The following is a 25,690-nucleotide window of genomic DNA, read 5'->3' on the forward strand; positions in this document are numbered from 1 at the left end:
GCTCATCTCTGCTGTTGTGGGCTGGCCCCTTATCTCGGTGCGCGGGCGGCAGCTTCCTCCCACATTCCGCCGGTGCAGCCTCCTTTCTCGGCACCGCACCACGGGGAAACAGCACGAATAGCCCGATGCACACATGCGTTCTTTCGAATATTAGCTGCCCACACCGTTAGGGGAGGATTTGGCGCCGTGGGCGCGCTGTCTAACGCAAATGTGACGGAAGTCAAGTTTTCTGGTTTCGTTTCCCCGAGTAGAATGAAAAGGATGACCCCCGCTTTTGGAAGACTATGCTCTTGTTTCTCAATGTCCCGTTTTGATTGCTTTATTTAAATTCATGGCGAACTAAGCCGCACTGTGCCACGGAATTATTTTTTTTGGTTTCTTGGAACGTTGACGCACTTTCGTGAAAGGGCGTGCCAGCGAAGAGTTCCTCTGTCAGCCGGACGACGCACGTCTGTCATTGGTTGTTTATTTTGCGTTCTGCGATTGAAGGACGAAGTTGGTACCTGGTCTTATTTTAGGCAGCTGGTCATTATATATCTAACTGTCGTTGAATAGAACGCTGTGAATAAACTTTATTTAGAGCAGATAAAAATTAAAACCTGCGAATTTGGTAAAAAATATACTTAAATAAAACGTATTAAAAAATAGACTGGCTCACATCATTTATGTTACGTAACCACGTGACACCGGCAGTTTCCCGGATGCTCTTGTTTCCTCACGTCGCAATCTCCATTATCCCGCAACGACGGCAGGTCACAAACGCGAGGTCTATTTCGGTAAGCAAGAATAACAGACATAACGCAATAACGTAGCAAAAAAAGAAAAATGCAGAAAAAAAAAAAGAACCTTATTGAGGCCGCAGTGCCACCCCAACGCGTCGTAAAATCTCGAGAGGGTCGTTTCCTAAAGTGGCAGAAAGGAGTGTGGATGGGCTCTTAATCGTTTCCCTTCTTTTCTTCTGTTAACCAATCGTTTGTTTCTGATTGAGATGCTGGATTGCGATTCGTTATCCGATGATTGTGCACATGCCTCTGGTGTTTCGGAGGGTTAGGTGGCTCTTAAATACTATTACTACGTTAGGACGTTTTTGGGAAGTGGTTAATAAAAAAAAGAGTGACCTCAATAAAATTAGCAAACTTAAATTAAAAAAAAGAAGAAAAGAAAAGAGCTGGTTGCTAGAGAGTGTCCTTCAAATTGAAAACTCATCGAACTTGCGGCATTGTCCGCCTGTTGGAGAGCTAGAAACATACTTGAGCCACACAATAATCTGCAAGGCAATTGAAGGTATAGCGAATAGGACATATTTTTGCCATTCGCCTACTCAACAATTCTATAATCATCATCTTTTTATGTTTAAAATACACCGGCCACCTCTAAAAGATTCTGTGGCGGCTACAACAAACTGGGACGGTTACAGTCAACCAACCAAAGCATGTCACCATTGAGCATCAGAACACTGAAGTATTGAGTCCCCCTCTCATTTTAAGGAAGTATTCACTGTTCAGAGGAAGAGAGAGAGAGAGAGAGGTTCCTGAGCCATCGTTTCATATTTGAGAACTCGTAACCTTTAACAAAGGCTGTCTTTGTGCCGAAACACATTATCATTCGAGGTCACGTGAGTAAATGCACCGGATGACTGTGGGCATTGTCTGTTTCAGGTTAACAATACCAGGACAAGATACTCCCACAAAAACCCTCCACTCCTTTCACTTTAGCAGAGCGAACGTTGGAGAGAAGGAAACTACCAATCATGACTAGCAGAGAGCTATGTGCAAGAGGTTTGACCTGCTATTCTTCACGTGCAACAGACCATAGTCTCAAAGACGAACTGTTCAAGGAGGCGGGGTGGGGGGGGGGGGGGGGGGGGTTGTTTCTCTCCCCCGATTTATTTTCTACGAATGTCTGAAAAGGCTGGGGACGGAATCTACCCTCCTCCCCCTTTTGCTCTGTTCCGTCGCCACTGCAGAGAGGGTCTTAGATTCCATTCTTACCTCATCAGGTGTCTGCCCCACTTTCAGCGAGCCTTGCCGAAATGTCTAAGATTTTTACCCTGAATATTCAGCAAGAAGGACTCTAGAATCACGTGTATTTCTGTCGCACTTGCAGTCCCCTTGCACATGGAAGTTTTTCGAATCCCACGGCATTGTCTTCTGTCCCTTTAACCAAAAACATTCAACTCAAAGGAAGGCTGGGAAGCGACAGAAAATCGGTTGCATATATTAATCTCACCGCACTTAGCATATTGCGCTTAACTTTTTCCACAAGCAACAAATTAAGCTTTGATCCAGCTCACATCAAGCTATTTCAGGATTAATTGACATTTTCTTCGTGAATCTCAGAAGCCAGTTAGATAGACATTGAAAGTACGTATAAACACGTTCTCTTTGGTGAAAATACAAGAATAGACATATTGTTTTATTGTTTTACTTTCATTGTAGACGTACACGCATTGCAATTGAAATATTTGGAAAGACGGGAAACTGTCCTTCATCTATGCGCGTTCCGGCGCGACGAATTTTCGCCTTCTATTTTACTTGCGCGCGGAAGAGGTCCTGTTTAAAATAACCTCGCGCTGGAATTCGGCTCTCTGAAAGTGGTACCTTGAGATCAATTCGTACGGTTCATGTCCCCAATCTCATTCAAACACGACCCATTCCTGTGTCTTCACAGTAACAAGTGAATTGTACGTCGAAAAAAAAAAACACCAACATTATCATAACCAACGCCCACGTCATGTTGACCTTCTTGGCCTACTCTGCAAGAAATGCACGTATATTTACTTTCCCGCAAAGCAGGCTGACCAGTCTTTTTTTTTTTTAAGATTGTTTTCGGTTATTGCAGGGCTACAAGCCTTTCCAAAGTTCACTTTGGAAAACAAAATGCTACGATTCGGTGGTGACTTGAATTCAATGGCACGCTTCGCGCCGAAATAATGACGACAGCGAGTGCTGCTTGATGGCGTTTGAAGCATGTCTTCGAGCCTTTCAAAGTGTTCTCGAGCAGGAGTCACGGTTTTTTGATGCACATGATTGTAAACCTGAGACTGGGGCAGAAAAGAGAACACAACAGAAGGTGGTAAAAGAGGAGGCAACGTCTCAACGTCTGTTGTGTTGTCTTTTCTGACCCAGTCTCAGGTTTACAATCATGTTCAACTTACACCAGCTCGCCTGCACTCTGACTATTTCTTCGTTTTTCGATGCACTTGATGCGGGGAGCAGCCCTCAATGACAACCAGCAAGTTAAGGCTGCCCCATACGTCCGCGCTTTAAGTGTATGACCGACGAAGTTCGGAGATTTTCCTATGGCCTACGGAAATGTCTGATCTCTGAACCAGTCTTCGACGTAAGCGGGCATGTGTAGCCTGCCCTCGAGTTCTCTCTATATCATGTATATCATGCACCAAGCAATAGTCCGTAGCAACTTAAGAGGATCGGGCGAAGGAAAGAAAGGCTAGGGAGAAGGAAGCAGACGGAACGCTGGAGAAGAGAGGGGAACCTCCTCCTCTCTTTAGCGTTCCGTTTGGTTCCTTTTCCCCGGCCTCCCTTTCCCTCGCCCTACCTTCTTGAGTTGGACTAGAGCCGTGGCATTCTACAACCCGAGACGGAGGTTTACAAAGAGGGACAAACACAAACGTTGAGACGCGTGTGTTTGTCCCTCCTCGAAAAACCTCTGTGTCGGGTTGTAGGTTGTCTTATAACAACCAACACGCCCGCTTAGCTGCGTTGTTTTCAAATAGCCATAATTTGAAATTGGTAGTGCCAAGCAAAAGAAAACGCTTGGCCATTTCAACTTGTTGCCAACGCTGACGGCGATTATCTCTACGTATGGGCACTTTCTTTGTTTAACTTGATACAAATATTTTGAGGATGACGAAAAGGAAATTTCGCCGATCAAGAAATAAACTGTAAATATCTACTGCCTCGTTCAGAATTTTCAAATTTACACAATAAAAGTTAGTCTTATTATATTGCCTTTTCTAAACTCGGGCCATGCTCTGTGCGTGTGGTTTGTTATACAACCAAGAGAGTGGCGTACCACTAATTGCTCTTTTTTTTCGCAGGGAATAATTTCAGTAAACTATGCTTGACGTTACTAAGTTTCAGATACTATTAACGTAAAAAAAAAGTAATTTCGCTTCTCGAAATTTTGAACGCGGCATGAAAGGTACTTCAGGTGCCATTAAAATGTTTTTTTCTGAGCAACCTCCGGGTAATATGGATAGATTAAATTTTGCGCACCAACTCTACTTTGGGTGATAAACCACTGAGAGACTGCGCGTATAGGATTATTCATACGTTTCACTTTGAAGGTTATCAACTGCGTTGCATCCGATTGTAACCGCTTACGGCTAGAAAAGTAACTGGAATCATCTATCGGGGAACCCCGAACACATCCGATGTCCGCGTATTATTTTTAAGCATCGTTCTTCTACATTGCGCTCGAAATTATTCTAACGATGTTAAAAATTAAAAAAAAAACTGTTTCTTGGATTTACACACTACGTAGATTTCATCTACTCAAATAAATACTAAGCAAAATCTTCAGTTCAGGTGCACGCACACAGTAAATTTTCCAGACCTACGTAATGCTGGTGTGCCGTTGTGCCGGCACACCGGCCAGTGTGCCGGTGTGTCCTCTAGTGTGCCTAGATTTCAGAGTGTTTCCAACTGCTCTCGTGGGGTCACGTGGTTTGTGAGCCGCTTTGCCATAGAAGCTGCGAGGAGGGGGAGGCGGAAGCGTCTATCGTTCCCAAGCGTCTTCAAGTTGGTTCCGCCCGCAATCCTCCTCGACACGCGCCAACTCACGGTCGGGCATGAGCAACCGACTTGGTTGGTTGCTCATGCCCGACCGTGAGTTGCCGAAAGGGGTTCGCCACTGAATAGCAAACGCTGTCGTTGGTTTCGGTTGCCCCCTCTCTTACCTCTGGGCTCTCTAGTGTTCTCTCGGTGTAAGCGGTTGCAAGCGGTTTCGGGACAGTCCATCACACTCATACGGAAATGTGTGCATCAGACTTTATAGCCCTTTGCTAAAGTCGTACGACTCCATGCCAGCTTTTTGGGAAAGTAAAACCACGCGCATTTCTTTAGTACACTCGCAGTTCAGTGTTCCAGACTTACCGGTCGAACCCATCGACCAACACACACAAACACGTCGACGCGAGTTACCTCTCAAGAGCTCCATGGAGTTCCGCTTCCTGAGCACGTGCTTGAGTTCTTCCATCAGAGCCTGCTTTGGCGAGGTAATTCTGTAAGGCTCTGCCGACTCTCCGGTGCCGTACGCTGCTACTTCCGGAGAGCTGAAACCATCGGCTCCGGTCACATCATCTCTGTCGTCTGCGCAATCGACAACGTGGCGGTCGAACTGACTGCTGGGACTCTTGATCAGCGTCGGAAGGGGCGTGGCGCAAGTTTCCTCAGCTTCGCTGAAGATCTCGTCCAAGAGTGTGGCCAGGCGACTCTCGCTCAGAAGGATGGCGTCGCTGTCGTCGTCGTCGTCCTCGTCCGGACGCTGGAGCTCCAGGAAGCGTGCTGATGACTCGTCGCCGTCGAGGAAGCAGTGCTCGACGGAGGGAAGGCTTTCTGGTGGTTGAAGGCAATTTTTTGTTGTTGATGTTTTGTCGGGTTAACGTTTAGAACTTGGCAAATGGCTGAGCTATAGGCCGATAAACTGAGAGAGGGAGAGAGAGAAAGAGAGAGGAGGAGACGAGAGGGTTCGGGAACGTCAAAGCGCGGACCTCCGATACGCAGTATTAGGGGGTAAATGCAAAGGCTAGCTACCTTTTTCACCACTCTTTCTCTTCCTCCAATCGGAGCAAATAAAAGCGTCATATGCCGCCCCCCCCCCCCCCCCCCCCCCGGTTCGGCGTTGGAACGCGTTGGAACCAGGGGAAGAAACAAAGGCAGCTTAGCCTTTGCGTCTACCCACTATCCTTCTAATCGAAGCTGGGTGCTCTGATATCTGTTTGCTCTCCTCTCCTCCTTTCCCTCATTGTCTCCATATACAGTCACTGGAAAGACGAGGGCAGGTAGGTCTTTCTGCTATTCCTCCTCCAACGCGAGCTTCTTGCCTTCGATAGCGGCCTCTCGTGAGCTTCGAGAATGCGCGTGCAGCCAATTGTGCACGGAGGAAGGCAACGAGCGCCTGCTGTGGCATCTAAAGTAGAGACTCCCTGCAGTTCTCACCCTGTCTGCGACTATACTTAATCGAATTGCTACTTTACTGTTTACCTTCTTTGCAATCGGAGCGCTACTTTTAAGCGTGGCATGCTTATTATTGTCCGTGCGCCTCCCGCTAAATTTAGCTGGGAAATTGACGTCAAGTGACTTATACACCAGTCCAGTTTCCTCGCTACGTTTGGCGGGGAAATTAATGTCAAGTGATCCGACGTCACGAGACCTATATATCGATTCAGTTTCTCTACTAAATATAGCGGGAAAATCCGAGTCACGTACACCAATTCAGTTTCCTCGTTAAAATTGGCGGGGAAATTAATGTGCCATGACCTGATGACACGCGACATATTACGCCAATTTAGTGTCCCGCTAAGTTTAGCGCGAAAAGTGACGTCACGTGACCCTTGCAACCTACTCAGGTTCCCTGTTACGTTTAAAGGAAAAGCGCATTTTTTATTTAATGATTTACTCGAGCGGCGCGCCTCTTGGCGGTTGCCAAATCAGAATCTCATATAAACGAAGTCGTTTCCATATTGGATAAGTTTTAGTCGGTGCTTTTGGATCTTGATTTAGGCTCAAAACACTCAAACACTCAGCTAATCTCGGTTTCTTATGAATTATGCCTCAGATATCGGCCGTAACTGTCCCAGGTGCTAACCTGGAGTTCATCGACCAATTATTGTATTGTTTTATATTCTACGGGTATGGCAAGCCGCAACGCAAGACGTGAGTGGATGCTAGAATTTATGCCTTTACTGCTCACGAGTCAAATAAAAATTTATAACAGGGAATGTTGTTACTTTACATTTGAGTCAGAGGTTGTGGTAGAATTTCAATTTTGACTAACATCCATAAGCCGGAAGCAATAACAAAACTAAACTATAACTGCATCTCGATCGACGATGTTCGAATAATATTTTTTTCCTGTAACTTCTAGTTTTAATTGTACAAAAAGTACCCCAAATTACTGTCGTGAATGGCCTCTTTTTCTATTAAAAACTTATAACAAAATCGCAATATGCCTTGCTTTGTTAAAAAGGGCCGTGTCGTGATTTCTTATTGCGTTTTTAATGGTCGTGCATGATGCTAAATTTGCCTTTGAACGAGTTATCGCCCTAAAATAATCCCTGTAGTATTTTTCTTAAAACTGAATATAACCACGTGAGCAGTAAAGTGCCAAGGTGAAACTCGAATGGCTTATACGTGTAATTTTGGTTTAAAGTTTAAGCTGTGGACTATTATTTCAATTATCAAGCACGTTTTATTACCGTAGGCTGATTATTCAAGATAGCCGGACCTTTATCGACCAACAGTTGTCCGAGTTGTTAAGACAAAACCACAAAAATAACATCAGCAGAAAGAACAAGACACAACGATGCGTTAAGTAACAAAGAGGAAAACAGCAGACGAAAAAAGTGACCACACCAGAATGTCCAGCGAGAGAGCCCGTACCGTGCACACAGCGACATGCTTTGGTTGGTTATTTGTCTCCGCAAAAATAGAATACAGGAGCGCGCGGATCCACACCCACGGTCAAATCCACGCCCATGCCATAGTCACCGTCACCGTTTGAACACGCAAACATGTCTCGATGCCAAACAGAAGCTTGTTCCTAACATCAGTACAGTCGTCGTGGCACAGTATAACCTTTTCGGTGTAGAGGTAACCTGCCTGAATGCAGGCACTTTCAAGGTTTTGTAGCTCCTTTAAACAGGAGCAGGCGTCCCGATGGTAGCAAAGGGATGTATGAAGTTCGAAACCCCGCAGGAAAGCTTACTTCCCGAAATGGGAAATAAGTATAGGTTCTAGTAGAAACATATCTACCCTGTTTAAAGAGAAGAGGGATGTACTTAGTGGTAATCACTCAAACTGTATGTGGTTCGTGATAAACTATAGCTGCAATGTGGATCAAAAAGAAATAAAATCGGAATAGAGAAACAAAAAACAAAAAAAAAACCCTACAAGTCGCGTCCTCAGTATTCATTTTATCATGGTACAACTCAATTTATGTAAAAATAAATGTTTCGCAAAAAAACAATGTATGTCTACGAGACATGAGTGTTGCGCGCGTGTTAATACAAACGAAGAAGAGCAACTCCCGGCAACGTCATGCGCCACAGAACCAATGGCAGAGAAGGGCAACGGTGCCATGCCACAATGTAGCCAGGTTAGGCATATCGAAACAGACTTTTTCTGTCGGCACCTTCCAAGGAGTCGATGAACTCGGCACAAGGCTCGGGTGCGTCGTACGTCGTGGCCCCGAGTTCTTTGGCGACGTCTCCGCTGTCGCCGTTTGTCATACTCTGCTTGGAACTTGCCCGAGACGGAGAGCGCACGGCTCCGTTCGCAACAGGCGAAACGATGTCTGGGGATCCGCTACCTGCTTCGGAACAGGCGCACACATAAAGACCGCACCAAGAAAAAAACGTTACGTAACGTAAGTGAAAGCTGAGGCAACAGAAAAAGAAGGATGACGCCTGAAAAGGACACAAACAGAAGCTACGTTGGCGACGATGGGCGTATGTGCGTCCATATTTTGTACCTTCCTTCTCCTGCCGTAGTCTCGGGTTTTAGATGCGTTTGCAACTCACCCGTCCGACCACGGCGTAAAGAAGCAGCTGGTTTGAACCACATGGCGAACTAAGGACGGAATATTGAGGCTGACAGCGAACGACCAAATGGACACACTGTTTTTATTAGAAAAGTGTCGTTAACTACCGGAAACAACCTCTTAAAAGCCAGTTATTTGTAGAAATAATTTTTTTGTTTTGCTACTTTATTGTCTTAAACAAAAATAATATAATTATACTGAGTGTTTCAGCGAAGCTTTCAAAAACAAAAATAGGGTGCTTGAGAAAGAAAAATCAGCTCTTTTCGCGAACAGACTGTCAGCCACGGTGGACGTGAAGGAAGGAAGGAAGATATTCATTAGCTAACAATTAATTAACATTTAATAATTAACTTCTAAATTCGTGCGAATGAACCTACGATTTCAATTACGAAATTGTTCAGCATCATAGAAAATCGTGATGATCCCCGAGCATCTGATAATCGCTCCGTAACCGATGAAATTCCAACATTAACTGATAAAAACCACCGAAAAACGAATTACGAGCTAAGAAATGCGAACACAATAAACCGGGGACTCTGTTTCTCAAACTCTCAGTGAGTACAGACGACGTAGGCCGGCCCGAGTACATCATATATCGCAGGTTCCCCCAGCTGCCTACCTCGCGCCGTGGACGAAGCCCTGAGGCAAGACAGAGAGGGAGAGAGAGGTGTCCCACCTGAACTCTTCGACAGCCTCAGCCTGGCGTCTTCCTCCCTTTTGCGTCGTATTTCCTTCAGCCAATCCGGCACTTCGCTTTCCGAAGTCGGCTGGTGCAGGCACTCGCTCGAAAGGTAAGTGGCTCTGCCGTCGGAAGCTTGCGAAAGAGATTTATCTGCGACCAGGAACAAAAGGGAACGAGCGAGACACAATATACGTTTCTTGCGGTAACCACTCAAGTATGTACGAGACTCACGAGAAAAAGTGCATACAATACGGAATGCTGCGGTTATGTAAAATGAAAATAGCTATAAGCAACCGTCCACACGGAGGTGAGTTCTCAGTTTGAGGCACGCCTCGTAGTTCTCGGGGAAAACACCGCCTGTCTTGTTGTAAACGTTTTAGGTTGCTATTATCTATAAAGATCAATCACACACCGATGCATATTACGCTATGCATTGGTAATAGTGAGCTTTGCACAGTTAAACCCCCCCCCCCCCCCCCCCCCCTCTTATCCTCTCGAACCAAAACCACGGGCAGAGGCTCAGCGGAAAATCCAATTACACTGCTTTAAAATTCGGGGCCTTCATTCATGAGGTTAGTTATCGGATAACAGAGGCGCCAGCCATTTTAGAATGTTTTAAGAAATTGCTTTAGACGCTTTACTTCAGTAATGCACTGGACTGAAATATTCGCTTCTTACTATCTTTGCGAGAATTAACTTCGTGACGAGTTTCAGCTTTTTGTGTTTTTATGTTAAATTTTGCAACGAAGCAGTTTTTTACATTATTTTTTTTTACATGACCTCTACATTTTAAGTTCAACCTGAAATTTGAATATATTTCCATCAATGTAATACACTCTAAGAAATGCCTGCGCGTCTGCTTACCCGCAAAACACTCGAAGAGCCAATCTCTGCGATCTACGGAATCACCTCAGGAAATGATGAGGCGAAACATCCGTTTAGACCTCAAAATTAAGTCCGCGCTGCGGCATTAAACATAACGCTTTGCATTGCGTCATGCTTGCATTGCTTGCGCAGGAGCTGCACTCAGGTCAGAACAGCGAGCTCTGATTGGCTCAGTGATGGAGGGATATGCCTCCAATGCTAGCTGCCTTAAGGTGTACCCATTATCCTTCCAGTCGGAACTAATCAGAACTAGGCGTTCTGGCATCACCGCAATCCGTGCTCAAAAAGCAGACGAGCTTGCGATCCGCATAGGAAATGGCGAATGGGTTATTATTTGGGTTTTCGAAAAATCCCGATCCATCTCAACGAAAGACATTACGTTAAATTTACAAGAAACAACTTAAGAACGGCAGAGCGCGAGACCTTTGCGGAGCGCAAGTCCGTCTGCTTCTTGCACAGGGGTTGCAAGGATGTCAGAACGCCAGGCTTTAATTGGGCGATTGAAAAAAAAAAAAACAAAATAGTGAGTAGGCCTCGAGGCCTTTAGCATTGAGGTCTACCCACTATGAAATCAACACACTATCCTTCCAATCATAGCCAATCAGGACTTGGCGTCGTTCTGACGTCACCGGAACCTCTGCAAAAGAACCAGACGACTCGCTCTCCGCATCGTGCAGGAGCTCGTGCACTCTAAGGAACAGGAATGTGAGTTCATTTTCCTGCGGCACATTGAACAACGAATCACTAAGAACAATACCAAGATCCTAGAAATGACAAAGCTCAGAATAGGAGTAGACCCGAGAATACGGTGTTCGCAGGGACGATGAACATGACATCTGATTTGCTCCATGTGCACCTGCGAACGTTATATTTAATGGAATTATCAGCTTCCTCATTCGCAGGAATCGTTTCGTTGCTCGCCGTCATTGGAATTGGAGAAAATAAACTTGCAAATTGTTTTTTTTAGGGCGTGTCATTGCCATCGGTCATGTGTCCGTCTTTTTACGGCAATACCGCGCTAATGTACCGTTGAATTATAATGATATAAGCCGTAGTGGGCCACTCTTCTTGTTCAGCTGTAAGTGAGTTAGGGAAACTCGTGCCCGATTAGACGAAGTGGAGTAACGAACGACTGTTTTTTTTTTTTCTTCTTTTTTTTTTAAGGTCCGCGAACTTTTATTGGAGAACCATCCCCAAATTAGCTGGCGGCTTGATTTCCACGAAAACAATCATAGAATGTCTTCGCTGGACGCCATATTTTCGGTCGTTGTTCAGAAAGCATGCCCAGAACCAGCTCTCATTTATCGTCTGCCAAAAACAAAGCGTAAGGCACGTTTACACACGTTCACTCCGCATTCCACCCAATAGGGGTCGTCGCTCTCGGCAGACGATGCAAGAGGAGCTGCACCCCGCTCACCGCTAAGCTGGCACTGTGGTGGAAGCTACGCGCTCGTGGGATCAGTCCTACCTTTACCTCTCCCTGCCGAGAAAGCGGGGTCCGGTGATGAAAAAGAGGCGCTGGATCGGTCCGACGAGCGCGCGGCTTCCACCGCACTCTCAACGTAGTGGTGGACTGAGTATAGTTCCGAGCCTACGCTGCTACGAACAACATTCTGGGCCCCTAAACTCGTCAAACACTCGTCAAACACAAAGTTGGGGCCGACGTTTACGGAGCGCACCGATTGGCCTATCACGACGACGACTTCGCGCTTTTTTCACCGACGTCCATTTGGAGCGCTCCTCGAACTTTCGGCTCCAACTTTGTGCTTGACGAGTTTAGGGGCCCTGTACTCCGTTTCACTTAAGTTGGATCGCAGTCACTCTCCGATCCGATGGAGCCAAAGAACCAGCGCCAAGACGTGCATCGTCATGGCTCTCGTCGTTTTATGCGTGTACAATCACCAGCTAAACCAATCGCGCGCAGTGCAGAGTTTTAGGGAACCGTTTTTCCGTATCCGATACGGTAAGACGGGCCCTCCGGTACGCACTGCGCATGCGCGAGTCTTGTGCGGTAGCGCATGCGCAGTTCGTTCCGGAGGGCCCATCGTACCGTATCGGAGGAGCGAAAACGGTTCCCTAAAACTTTCTAGTGACTGCGCCGCGATCCTGCACTTTTTACAGCGGCCGCTGTCACGGGCGTTCGGATGTATATCTGAAAACGTCCCATTCGGATTTCGCCCTTTCTCGTTTCGGCCCATTCTCATTTGGACCTTTTCTTTTGAACCTTCTCAAAGACATCCAAACAGTTCTTTTTTTCGCATTTGGGCTTATGCGCACTAGGACCGAATGATAGGGGTACTCCTCAGCAACGTACGCTGCAGTCCACTTTAAGGAAAAATGGAGTACGGAAAAAGGGGCGCGGGCACTCTGGGTGCACCATTTCTTGACCCGGGAAAAAATAGACATCCGAAGCCGTCTTTTGACTCAGAAAATAATTTCGGTGTTTTACTGTCCAGAGCGACCTTTGCTGCCTGTTACAAGAGATGAGAGACGTACTTCAGGCACTAGCGAAACCGCGGGACTAAAGCACGTGTGCGTGTGTATTTGAGCGCTTGTGTATAGGCGAGTTGGGGCGGACTTGAAGAAGCTTCTTCGGGGATATGCGGTGCCCGAGCCATAACACCGACACCTCGAAGTGCCCCATTTGTTTGTTTGTTTTCTTGGAGGATGAAACGCGATGCATGTAACGAGAACAGATCGAATGCCGCGGACCCCACCAAGAAGGACGTTTTGAGAATGGTCATTTCGAGAGAGAGTCCAGACGAGAAGGTCGAAACGGGGCCCAAATGATAACCACCCCGTTACGGTCTCGTGCTTCGCGACGGCCTGAGCGTAAGCGAATTCAGTTTCCATGCAAAATTTAGCGGAAAAATTGACGTCACGTGACCTGTACACAAATTCAGTTTTTCCGCTAAATTTGGCGGGAAAATTTACGTCACGTGACCTATGCACGAATTTAGTTTTCCCGGTCAATTTAGCGGTAAAAATTGACATCACGTGAAATGCGCAAACTCAGTTTCCCCGCTAAATTTGGCGGAAAAATTTACCAAGGGCGTGAACGCGGAGGAAAATAGTTTTAGCGGCAGGTGTTAGTGGCGCATCACGCGCTTTCGCGACGTCGTGACAGTGTGCCTAGTTTGGCCGGTGACATTGAATTCACAAAAATACAGGAGGACACTTAAAACTGCTTGCGTGTAGGAATGCGAAAGCATTCGTATATGTAGCGTACTCCTACAAAGCTGCGCGCCTCGCTATCCTCTGCAGAGGCCGGCCGGGCAGCCTCTGTGGACGCCGTCCGGCCGGGCTCCGGGTAGCCGCGGCTGTGCGCTGCTGCGGCGGCGCGCGGGAGCAGCGCCAAGAGTGTGTGGTGGCGTTCCTTGGAACTATCCGACGCACGGACCACGCCGCAGCCATTGTAAGAGCGGTTACGGCGCGGAGGGAATTTCTTTGCCCTTTTTTCGCGGTTACGGACAACGCAGGCTCCGCTCCATGGGACCCCCCCGTTAATGCTTTCGCATTAAAAACAACGAGCGCGGTGACGATACACTTTTGGCACTGCTACATTGGATCTCTCGGGTCGTATAGCGACGGCGTCAGGGGAAGCTCCCCCTTGTGATAGCCGATGTCATCGTCCCCGGCAAAGCCCGTGAGTGGCCCGTTTCCGGGGCACCCACCCAAATTGGCCCAGTCAATACCGCAGTTTCTCTTGCGTTCGGCCTCGCGGATCCAGGACGGGAGGTCCTCTGCGCTGGACAGTCCGTCGACGGGAGGCCACGGCGACGGAGCGTGGGTCCCTGCCGCCGCCGAAGTTGTGCCGCCGGTCCTCATCTGAACGCTGGCGCTACGCTTCAGCTGCGTCCTGCCAGCTGCACGGAAAGGGACGAGAAACAAGCTGCGAACCGTGCGAGTACATCCGTGACCTCGCTGACTCTGCAGTGTAGGGGAAACAAACGAGGTAGGTCATGCGCGGCGAAAAAGCCTCTGTGTCGTACCAACGCCACATAGAATTATCAAAGCCTGTGCACTAAAATGTGGACGTCTTCACAGTGGGATCCAGCGAATAGACACATTGAACACGAATGAACACGAACACGCTCGGCAAGGGGCTTGAGGCAAACTGCAGAGTTGGCGCCATACGAATGTGATGACGTTGCACGTAGAAAGAGGAAGGTGATCGCAGGCCTTAAATATTCTGTTGGTCGTACTCGAAACAAACGAATCGAGAAAATGAATTCAGTGTTGTCCCCTAGAGGGTGTCATGGGATGTTAAATCATCCGCTGATGCAAGTCCAGCCGGTATTACATACACAGGGAGGAGCTCACCGAGGCAAATTGGGCCCAGACATCGAGGCTTTAGATCGTCCACTTCAGAGAAAGCAGGATAAGTTTAGGCGGAAGAACTTCATTCTAAGCAGTCAATGCACCTCCTTAGATTTCTTACTTAGACTCAGGGTGCATTTGAGTTCCTTCTCGGGCGTATCTTTATGTTATGCCCCTGTGTTTATTCTATCCTTCGGCAACTAGATTCTTCCTCCAAATAGCGCGATTTAGTGCTTCCGAGGAAAGCGTTACGCACAAAAAAATAAAAACGTAAGAGTGCTCCCTGCAGGCTACGGGCCTTCATTCCCTGCTTTGTGAGTATGAGCTGGCAATAATATATATGGCGATAGTATATCTTAGAATGGGCTTAAATGACCACCGATGGACAAAGTACTCGAGTGGCCCTTAAAATCTGAGATTTGAAATGCTCAGTCGTTTCCTCGTGACTTGTAATAAGAGTACCAAAAAGTAATGGAGATGAGCAAAATCTTACTTCTGAAATAAAAATGGCATCGCCTTATACCTTGCGACTGGAATGCAAAATTAAACCACGGCATCACAGAGATGGTCACTCACTGTGGGAATAAAACTCTATACAGATGCACGTAATTATGCTAATCACGACCTACCTTATGGTCCACCCCCCTATCCTGCCACAGTGGCACTCGAGGAGGCCAGTGGTTATGTTACAAGAACAGCCTGTGTTTTGTTATTTCTTTCATTTTGATTGAAAAGAGTCTATAACACAATACGTAAATACGAAGGTGTATAATTAAAATTGTTCAAATCTGACTAAGCTCTTTTGCGGCCCTGTGCACAAGCCAGATAGGCATATGGAGAGATTTATATTTTGTTTTGAGACATGCGAATAAATAAAATAGATTAAATGAATAATTGATTTACAGATTAAAGAAATTACGACGTAATAATAGGGAATTACAACAGTGCCACAAGAATGGCCCACGTGACCATCAATCTTGCAGCAAACAAAATATTTCACGATACCTGTCAGTTTACCTTCGGCTCTTCACTTAAAAAGGCGAGAAAATAAACATACGCTATTAACTGCATAAGTTATTGGAAAACTGCCATAAGCAGCATCTTCACAATGATAAAAAATGCTTGATGGCTTTGCTAAGTTCTAAAATTAGAGGATTAATTACCTTTTCTCTGCACTTCTGAGAAGCTTTCGTTCTTGACAACTCGCCGTTTGATATCTGCAGAACGGTCGGTAGTTTTGGAAGGAGTGGATTCAATAAGTTCCACGGGTTTCGGCAGCAGGAACTCAGCTGGTCCTATTGTCTCCGATACACTCTGCAAAGAATAATATTAAACTATTAAATTCCGAAGGCAAGGCACAGGTGAAACTCCAGATTAGAGGAGAAGCATTTTGGGCTATATAATTGTGTGACCGAAAAAGTTTGTAGGTAGCTGTATTGGATTAATGCTTTGGTTTGAAGAATACCTGCGAGATGTATGTCATAAAATTTCACACAGTGTCCCGAATGTAACTTAATAAGGTCTAAAATTTAGTACAGCGGCAAGTTCACTCCGCAGTTCATAAGACACGAAACAACGCCAAATGTTCTAAGACAGGTAAGTTACTTGTTATGTTCTATCAATAGTTATCAATCGAAATGATCAGTTCTACTAAAGCATATATTTAACTTAATATTCTAAAGTGCAGAAAAGTTTTAACAAACGCAAGAATAAAAAGCGCCAGTCAACCTGGGCAAATCAAATCATCATTTTAACTAAAAATTAAAATTTCCGTTTAATTTTTTTTTTTTACATGTCGATTTACAATTTTTTTGTTCACGCCACCCTGTGATCAGACGTATACCTTTTTATTCGAGAAGCCTTATTAGGCAGTGTTCTGGCACCTTTTCATGAAAGAAGTTTTAATTGTAAACTGTGTTTTCAGACACCTGATTGGTGCTTTACCTGAATGCGGGAAAAATATACGTGGAAACAAATTTCATAAATCAGTATCTAGACGAATCCGTGTTTTACGGTAATTGTACCACACTACAGCTACAGACGATATATTTTAGAAAACATAGAGAAGCTACCCACAAAAGTTTGCATGGTTTGTCTGATGTACCGTGACAAAGAAATAAACATATATTTCAAAATTCCCAGTTTCGTTCTACAAAAACTTTTTAATTCTAAGCTAAACCCTATATATTACCTAAGGTATCACCAGTGTGAAGTAATATGTCTTCCTCCGTAAAAAAGCAGAGGATCTGGCGGATTTATTTGTGAAATAAGATTGTAGGTATGACATTGCAGGCTCAAATACTTAAATGCTATGTTACGGACATCTCATATGGAAGGAAATAACTTAAAATCTCAATGCTACAAATGTATTTACATATGTTCTCTATGCATTATTTCTACGAAATTGCATAAGCCTGTCTTTAAGATAAAATTTAAATAGTTTTTCCTTGACCCCGCCCCCTTCCACCCCTCTCTTTTATAGTATTAATGAAAAACGTTTACAAATGCCTGTAATACGGAATTATAGCGCAGCTCTTGAGGAGGAGGAAGGGAGGGTACGGAGGAGGAGGAGGGGCATACCCTCTAATCCGTACCCTCCCTTCCTCCTCCTGCATACCCTCCCGTCCTCCCACAGCTTCCCCGGAAAATTTAGCTCAAAATTTCACGCCAGGTGACCTCAACACCAAGTCAGTTTCCCCGCTTAATTTAGCGCGGAAAATGACGCCACATGACTTGGTGGCACGTTAGCTATGAACAAATTCAGTTTCTCCGCTAGATTTAGCGGGTAACTTGACGTCACGTGACCTCATCATCAATTCTATTCCCCGCTAAATTTAGCGGGAAACTGAACTGGTGTTGAGGTCACGTGACGTCAATTTTCCCGCTATATTTAGTGCGGTTACGCCAACGCCGACCCGGCGAAACCCGAAAACAGGCGCCTAAGAGCTGCGCTCTATAACAGCTGTTACGAATTTTCACTCTGACAGCATATCATATACAGGATGCATAGTCCGAAATCACGGTTTGGGTATATGTTAAAAACTGCACGGTAGCACTCGCTTTCAAAGATATTACACGAAGTATGTCGAGCAGACAGACTCCACCCTACATAAACATTTATGACGCAGTCTTCGTACAGATCTCAAGGACACCGTATACGAAAGTCACAACAAAGAGGACCACCTAAGGATATATCTCGGTGCCAGCGCGCTTCTAGCGAAACACGGATATTGATGCAACCGTGGCAATTCCCACCGGGAATAATAAAGCGGTCTTATACCCGTCATCTGATACACAAAAGTAAGCGTAATGCGGCAATATATACCTTTTCTGCACCTATCCCCCTGGCAAAAAGAAAAGAAAAACGAGTCATTCAGCTGTGGAGACATGCGTAACGTCTGATATTTCAACAGAAAATAGTCACTCCGCACTCTAGGAAGGTCAAAACTCTCTCGGAGGATCCTGCGATGTCATACCCTGCCTCTGGCGGTCTGACTCCTGGGCGGCGGCAACGTCCTGGGCTCAGCCACTTCCCGGTGACTCTTCCAGGTGAGACTAGGCGACGCCGGCGGCGCCTCGGCCCTGGAGCCCGACGTCTGGAAGACCACGTTTAGAGGAGGCGCCCGCTCCACGTGCCGCAGCTGGACGTTCAGGAAGCTCGGCTTCTCGTCCTCTGTCGAGCTGCTGGCGGCCGGGGACGTGCCGTCCGAAGACACCACGCAGAACTCGTCCGACGAACGGCGCCGGTCCGGTGCTGCGTCGAACCAGAACAAACGCTGCGGATTAAACTTGGGGCGCCGAACTCGTTCGGCCCTCGTGACCAACGTTCGGACTGCGTGTGACGGCGCGAGGCTGCGCGAGATGAAGGGAAGTTACACGGAGAAGCGAGCCGCCCAGATTCGCTTATCTGAGGAAGTCGGTCGCGATGTTTTCTACGGGTCCTAGTTTATTATTTTCTTTCTGTTTTTCCGGCTGGCCGAGTCTCCTTGCTCGGAAATAGCCACTCGTCGAAGATACATTTCCAAGATACAGTTGGTCTCCGGTTAAAGTAGGCTTTCCGGTTTTTACGGCGTTGGCATCGTATGCGATGGCTTTGGGAATTGAAGGCAGAATCCGGATGAAGAGAACCTCCGAGGAAGCTACAGGTGCGAGATCATCTGAGCCTGCTCGTCTTCATGATTCGTTTACCGGCGCCTCTGGGTCGCACGTCCTAGATGCATTTTGAATTAAACGATATGACGGCTAATCTCCAACCGGTCTGATCAGACGGACGACGGTCAAGTCTGAATTGGGGCGTGGGGGAGTTTTGAGAAGAACATCGAGGTTGGAGTGGGCAGTGCCGGGTCAGGTCGCTAGATACGCAATGAAAAAAGATGATGCAAAAATAAAACAGGCCGAATACAGATGTCCAGGGAGTTTTGAAATCGCCAAACTGTGAAGAGACAGGAAATGACAGTCGTTCAAACGAGTACACGTTTATATTTACCCTTCATAACGCAGGAAACCCCCCCCCCCCCAAAAAAAAACAAGAAAAAAAAACAAAAAAAAACAAACAAACAAAGGGTTTTTGCTGACCTCGACGCGCACGAGTGCATAGAGAGATTTTCTTAGAGCAATCCCCTTACGTTTCTTGGAGGCGCTGACGTTACATCGGGTAAGGTATGTAAACCAATTAAAACAAGATCAACCCTAAAGCTTCTCGAAATTAAAATGTCAAGCGACTAATTCAGCTTAGGTGTAGTCGACGAACATTTTGTAATAACAAATAAAGCCTTCCAAATGGCTGTGTGAAAAGTGCCTATGATCCGGAAATAATTCGGGTCTTAGGAGAATAAATTATTACGAATCATTGCTTGCAAAAGGAGACGCTGCAATTTTTTCATGTCTGGAATATCCACGAAAAAAGTTTCTGAATAAAAAAGCCTCTGAACTTTAGAAAAAAATCATTTTGGGAAAAAAATGAATTTTATTTTTGATGATATCATGCGCTCAATTCCGGGAATTTGCATAAAACCCATGTAGTTAAAAGGAAAAAATTGTAAAAAAACGTTTGCGTTCTACACAAATTTAGGTGGACGCCTAATTACTTAATAATATGCCTTATCTTACATTACAATACATACATGAAAGTTGCCATTTTGGGTCGAAATAGGAGCTCGAAAAAGCAGATACTTTATGAGGTCGCTTGATTTTTTTAGCCCAATTGGATTTGGGTGTTAGCCACAACACTTTTTTCATCTTTCTTTTAATACTGAACATTTTATTGGTTGTAATTAATTTTCAAGCCTCGTTTTGTTGCGTTTCAATTAAAAAACGAAATCTCCAGTTTATGCAGGAACAGCCGTATTGAGAACCATAGAAAGCAATGTTGGCAGCGGTGCACGGAACTTTCGAAATAGACAAAAGTTCAATTCGCATCGTCTGTGCAACATATAAAAAAATTAGAAAAGCATTTTGTGTTGTAGGTGAGAAATTATTTTTTAAACATGCCGGCGTGCATTCCAAGCGAGGCGTCAACGGTGTGAGGCGCGGGCGCAAGGTCTTCGACGCTCTCCTGAAAACTCGGTTGATCCAGTTGAAGTGAACGTTATCTTCAGTTCCATGCATCCGTATTCTCTTTACGTTAAATAATGATACTGGCGTCCTAATTTTACTCTACTTCTGCCCAGGTAACTGCCGACGAACGCAAGCCTGCACCGTCTGTCTTCCCGAGTTTGGGAATCCGCACTGCGCGTCGTTTTCGTTTGTCGTGCTTCCAGATATAAAAACAATTCAGATCGGATAGATTTCCACCGGTTAGAAATTATAACGATGATGTCGCTTTTCTATTGAACTTAAATGTATTTTTAAAGAATATGTAATGCTACCAAAAGTAATGTAATTATGGAAAAATCATTTCTTTCTTTGCGGCGGACGCCTCACACCCCTTAGGTTCCGTTGATATGCAGTATTTTAGACTCCGGAATACACTGGGGGCCATCAGAACATCTCAAATTTTGAACTCACTAGTATTATTGGAGGAAGTGTGTTTGATAATAGTGAGGAAGTTACACGGGTGCCGTATTCGTCACCTGAGTGTCAGGCTTAATTGGCGGACGTTAGATGAGGCAATAACCGTTACGGTAGGTGGGTTTATTAAAGAAATCATTTATTAAATTCTTAATTAATGGTTTTGTGGCTCATGTGGCAATTCCGGTATTGACGCCAACTACTATAAGAGGCGTGACCAATGGACAGAATTTGCGAAAAGGCAATGGTTTCTCTAATATTCATCGATCAGTTTTCGCGTTTCTACTTCTGATTTCAATATTGTGCGCATAAATATTACCACACGCCTTCCACAATGACGCTTAGAAGAGTGACGTAGTCATTCCCATGACGCGGACACTATCTCGGCAGCGCGTCGTTGGTGGATGCGCCAACGAACTTCGATAGATCTTAGTTCTTTCAAAATACATTTAAGTTCAATGGGGAAGCGACGTCACTGTTATCAGTTAGCATCGGTGAAGAGCAATCCGGTCCAAATTATTTTTAAATCTTTACATACGTCAGACGAGGCCGTCGGGCACTACGCATTCCCAAGGCTCAGGAAGCAGACGATGCAAGCCTTTGTTCGTCGGCAGTTAGCTGGATAGAAGTAGACTAAAATTAAGACGCCAGTATCAATCAATACGTAACGCAAAGAGGATTCCTATGCATGGAAGTCAAGATAACGTCCACTTCAACTGACTAAAACGTGTTTTCGGGAGGGTGTGGAAGATTTTGCGGCGGCGTTTCGCGTCGTTGACGCCTCGCTGATGAACGTCGGCGTGCCTCGCCTACCAGGCTAGCGCTTGGACGCATTATATAAAAAAAAAACCATTCTTTAAAAAAAAAAAAAAAAAAAATTGCCAACAAGAAAAATAATCTTTCGATTTTTTTTTTTTTTTTTATATGTTGAACAGATGAGGTAAATGGAACCTTTGTCTACTCCAAAAGTTGCGGGCACCGCTGCACACATTGCATTCTATGGCTCTCAATATGGCCTTTTCTGCATAAACTAGAGATTTTGTAAGTTATGTAAAACGCAACAAAAAGAGGCTTCGAAAATTTAATACAAGCAATTCAAATAAAAGTCTTAAGAGAACGGAAGAAAAAAGTATTGTGCCTAACACCCAAATACAAGTTGACTAAAAAATGAAGAAATCTAAAAAAATATGTATGTTGATGTAAGCTAGGGCATATTAATGAGTAATTAGGCGCGCACCTTAATTTCTGTTGTACGTGACCGTTGTTTATAATTTTTTTAACTACGTGTATTTTATGCAAATTTCAGAAGTTCAGAGCATGATATCAACAAAAATAAGATTAAGTTTTTTAGAAAAATACTTTTCTTGGAGTTCAGAAGCTTTTCTATTTAAATTAATTTTTCGAACATATCCCAGACATTAAAAATTGTCGCGTCTCCTTTGGCCTGGAATGACACCCGAGTGATCAGTGTCGCAGTTTACAACACTTTTTAAGCAGAGTTTTCGCGCCTGATGACTAGCTCAACTTTCATCGTAATCCACAGAGACAGGTTTTCCGCTGGTAGTTTCAAAAGCCAAGGAACCAGGCTACAACACCGGTTTGGTATGGTGATGATTAAGAAGTCATGCTCGTGGTATCTTCAAAAGATAAAAATATAACACCCAATAAACACTCACGTTCTTGTCAACCTACAACAGCAGCTTTTTATTCCTCATTTCGTTCGTTTCATATTAGCCAAAAAGTAAAAAAAAAAAAAAAAGACCTTATTATACTTGCTACTGCGTCGAAGAACCCGTGTGCGGTCAAATGAAAGAAGACGAAAGGCATCGTCCGGAGCTCCGGCGGAGAAAGCACAATTTCTTCAGACCGTTGTCATCACTTGCATCTTCCCGCGAAACTGAGGTGTGTAACGAATCCCAAATTGGCTATAGGACAGATATATATATTCAGAATGAACCGCGTAAGCAAAGTCGGTCAGCTGTTATTAATACAAGTTCCCGAGACCAAACCTTTATCAACCCCCTCCGATTCGTTCGAGCGTAAAACTCTGCATAGGCATTCATTCAACCCCATTGGCCAGTTATTACACTTCGGGATGTCATTGTGGAAGGCTCTCTTCGAATAATGTTATGTAAAAAAACAACACGAATATATGAAAAGATACCTAGTCCTGCCTCTGACCTTCGTGTTGCTTATCGTTGATTTTTGTAATACAACCAACAGGCTCCGCTTTCTCGACAGTTCTACTCCTGCCAGACGGGCACTTAAAATGTCCCCAAAACTAACTTTTATAAAGGACCGGCGAGGAGGGTGGTGTCTCCGTCGCATTTTTCGGCGAACGCGTGCCACCGGCACACCCCTCGGAACGATCGTGAAGGCGACCCATCTCCGGGCTAAGCCACACTACCAACCCCGTGCGCGTCCCTTTCCCGCGGGCCAGATAAGCCGGCCCCAAAACAGTGACCGGCGGAACCTCCCCCGGGGAGGTCTTCGGATCCTCTACTTCCTTTTTGCATCTTTCTCCTTCCCAGAATCTGCCTAGTACGGTAGCATGGGCCCCTCCATGAGAATCTGTTTAGGAAAAAGGCAGCGGCTCATCCTTTTAGTTTCTCTTCGTCGTTAGCTGACGGGCAAAAGCTCCTGGCGTGTCCGTCAATGAACACGGCATTCTACGGGCACACAGACATACTGTGTTTCTGTACGTGGTACCCCGTAAAAAAGGGGAAACCCACAACTTTGTCTCTCTCGAAGTCAAAGCAGACTCAGAGTACACGGAGAAACTTAAATGCGCCAATTCAAAAGGCGACGCATGTAGTGTGCCTGATTCGTTTAACCGGGGTGACACACGCACAGAAGGACGAGGGATACCATCACGTTCTGTTTTCGGCGCTGCTTTACTATACTCCGTTTCATTTTAAGACAATCAGACAGCGCCAAAAGTATGCGGAGAGAAGGTTGTCGGCTTCTTGCGCGAGAGTTGGGGCGACGTCAGAACGACGCGGAGCTCCGGTTGGCTGAGACCGTAAGATAGTGAGTAGATCTCAATGCTAGATGCCTCGAGGTCTACCCACTATTGTCTTTCAATTAGCTAAAAAGAGCGCGGCGTTCTGACATCACAATCCCTGTGCAAGAAGCAGACGAACTGGCGCTCCGCATTGTCTTTCTGCGCTCGCTATCACCTACAAAACCAATCACGCACAGTTAAATGCGCGGCGATCTTGCGCTTTTTTTCTTTTCCTGTACTTGATTGGTGAAGCCGTTGACAGCAAACCCCATATTATAGCGAACGGAGCGACGATGCACTTTGGGCCATGCTTGTTTACACTTGGGTACAGATGTTCTTGGCATTTCTGAGGAGAAGAGTACAGCGGACGGCTAAGCTTTAATCCGCGCTCAAAAAGGGAGAGGGAACGCGCGCCCATTCCTTTAACTGCATTTCCAAAAACAGTTCCCGAGTTTACCTCCACTGTACATCATACCTTAGGCTGCGGTCGTATTTAAAGTGCAACGGAGTGGAACCCCATCGATTCGTGGCATCGGCTGCGATGATATGAGGTTTATATGTTAATGAAAAGTTTTGATGTGCTAGCCGAGAGCAGGCTTTCAGATGAGCAAATACGTGCACTAACCAGACCACCTTCGAGCAAAATAGATTTTGTTATATTACAGCATGTATTAAAGCATTCCGACAAAACCATCAATCCCGTGCTTTATATTTGTTATAGTTTGTAGCATGTTTGGTATTGGTTGGTGCTATCACCCACCAGTGATCTAGTGCGCCTCGTTAATATTTGTATATTTGTTTTTCGGAGGTGTTTAGTGTTTTTTCTACTATATTTATGATATTGTATTCCGGGCATTGAGGTTATTGGTTTTCTCGCATTATATGGTACATTCCTCGTTAACATATTTGAAAGAAACCAACTTGAATTAGAATTTGACGCGATACAGATTACACATAATGTGTAATATTTGGTCATTACTGTAAGGTTCCGTACCAATTAGTTCACTAAAGAAATCCTTAATTTCAGTTCAAATATACGTCTCCTTCCCCCCCCCCCCCCCCCCCCCCTCCACCTTGGCTTTTTCCGTGAACTCTGCTTACATGAAAACGGATAAAGAAAAGAAGAGAGCAAACGACGGACTCCTGCTTGTAAACCAACGCCGAAAAATATTTCCTGCTGGGGGCCGATGCAAGGTTTGAAAGAAACCCGGAACGGGCGAAAGCGATTCGGGGCGTGACGCGACCGCTCTTTACGCGTTCCTTGTGTCCGGGGTACCTTCGCTGCGGTACCGTCAAGAGAAAAAAATATATATAACAGGGTGGAAGGCGAAAGGGTGGAAGGCGGAAGCAATCACCCGTCAGAGTGTGGCACACATCGCTAATTGTACACAGAACTGGATCCCAGTGTGTTCCACGCCGAATTATGAAGCGATGTACTCAAAATAATCATTAACTAATATCGCGTTGATCGGGTGCCTGAGATAGCCTGTAAACGAACGCGTGGGAAATCAAGAAAGCTCGAACGATCGAACGATCCACTGTTAGAGCAGGAAGAAAGAACTACAATTAATGACAGGGGAAAACCACCATGTAGAATGGAATAGCGTGACATGGAAGAACAGCAACGCCAAGAGCATCCAGCATTGTGATTTTGAATGGTCTGTAATGCAAACCCTGGTTTGCAGAAGGTGCGTCTCAGACTGTCGTCAAGTGCTTCTGAGTCGGTCGGGTTGAGAGATTGAACAACAGAGCCGAACCTCTCTGCACTACGGCACCTTAAGGGTTATGGAAGTTCTGGGAACATAAAAGGAAAAGAAGCCCTTATAAGCCCTTTACCCTCCATGATTGGTGGTTACTTTCTCTCCACTAACTTCCTTTCCAGAACTTGGTACGCCAAAATCGAAAGATTGGAGGGCGTTGTTGGAGGAATTTTTTCTGCTCTTTTTATAAGTAACTTTTCTTGCCACCACTTATACTTTTGTTTTTTTTTTCATATCTAAGCTTCC

General features: G+C 45.4%; 1 protein-coding gene across 1 annotated transcript in view; it reads right to left on the reverse strand.

Moving 5' to 3' along the window:
- Positions 1-25,690, reverse strand: part of LOC8028114 (mucin-5AC) — a 101,344-nt gene that overhangs the window by 21,597 nt on the left and 54,057 nt on the right. The window contains exons 7-10 of the mRNA XM_042290368.1: positions 18,148-18,425; positions 15,835-15,985; positions 14,047-14,217; positions 9,461-9,616 (exon numbers count right to left, since the gene is read on the reverse strand). Of these exons, the coding sequence (XP_042146302.1) occupies positions 9,461-9,616; positions 14,047-14,217; positions 15,835-15,985; positions 18,148-18,425 (756 nt within the window). The remainder of the gene's footprint in view (positions 1-9,460; positions 9,617-14,046; positions 14,218-15,834; positions 15,986-18,147; positions 18,426-25,690) is intronic.

The sequence above is a fragment of the Ixodes scapularis genome, unplaced genomic scaffold (genome assembly GCF_016920785.2).
Source record: "Ixodes scapularis isolate PalLabHiFi unplaced genomic scaffold, ASM1692078v2 PGA_scaffold1__304_contigs__length_218370807, whole genome shotgun sequence".
Taxonomy (NCBI): Eukaryota; Metazoa; Arthropoda; class Arachnida; order Ixodida; family Ixodidae; genus Ixodes; species Ixodes scapularis.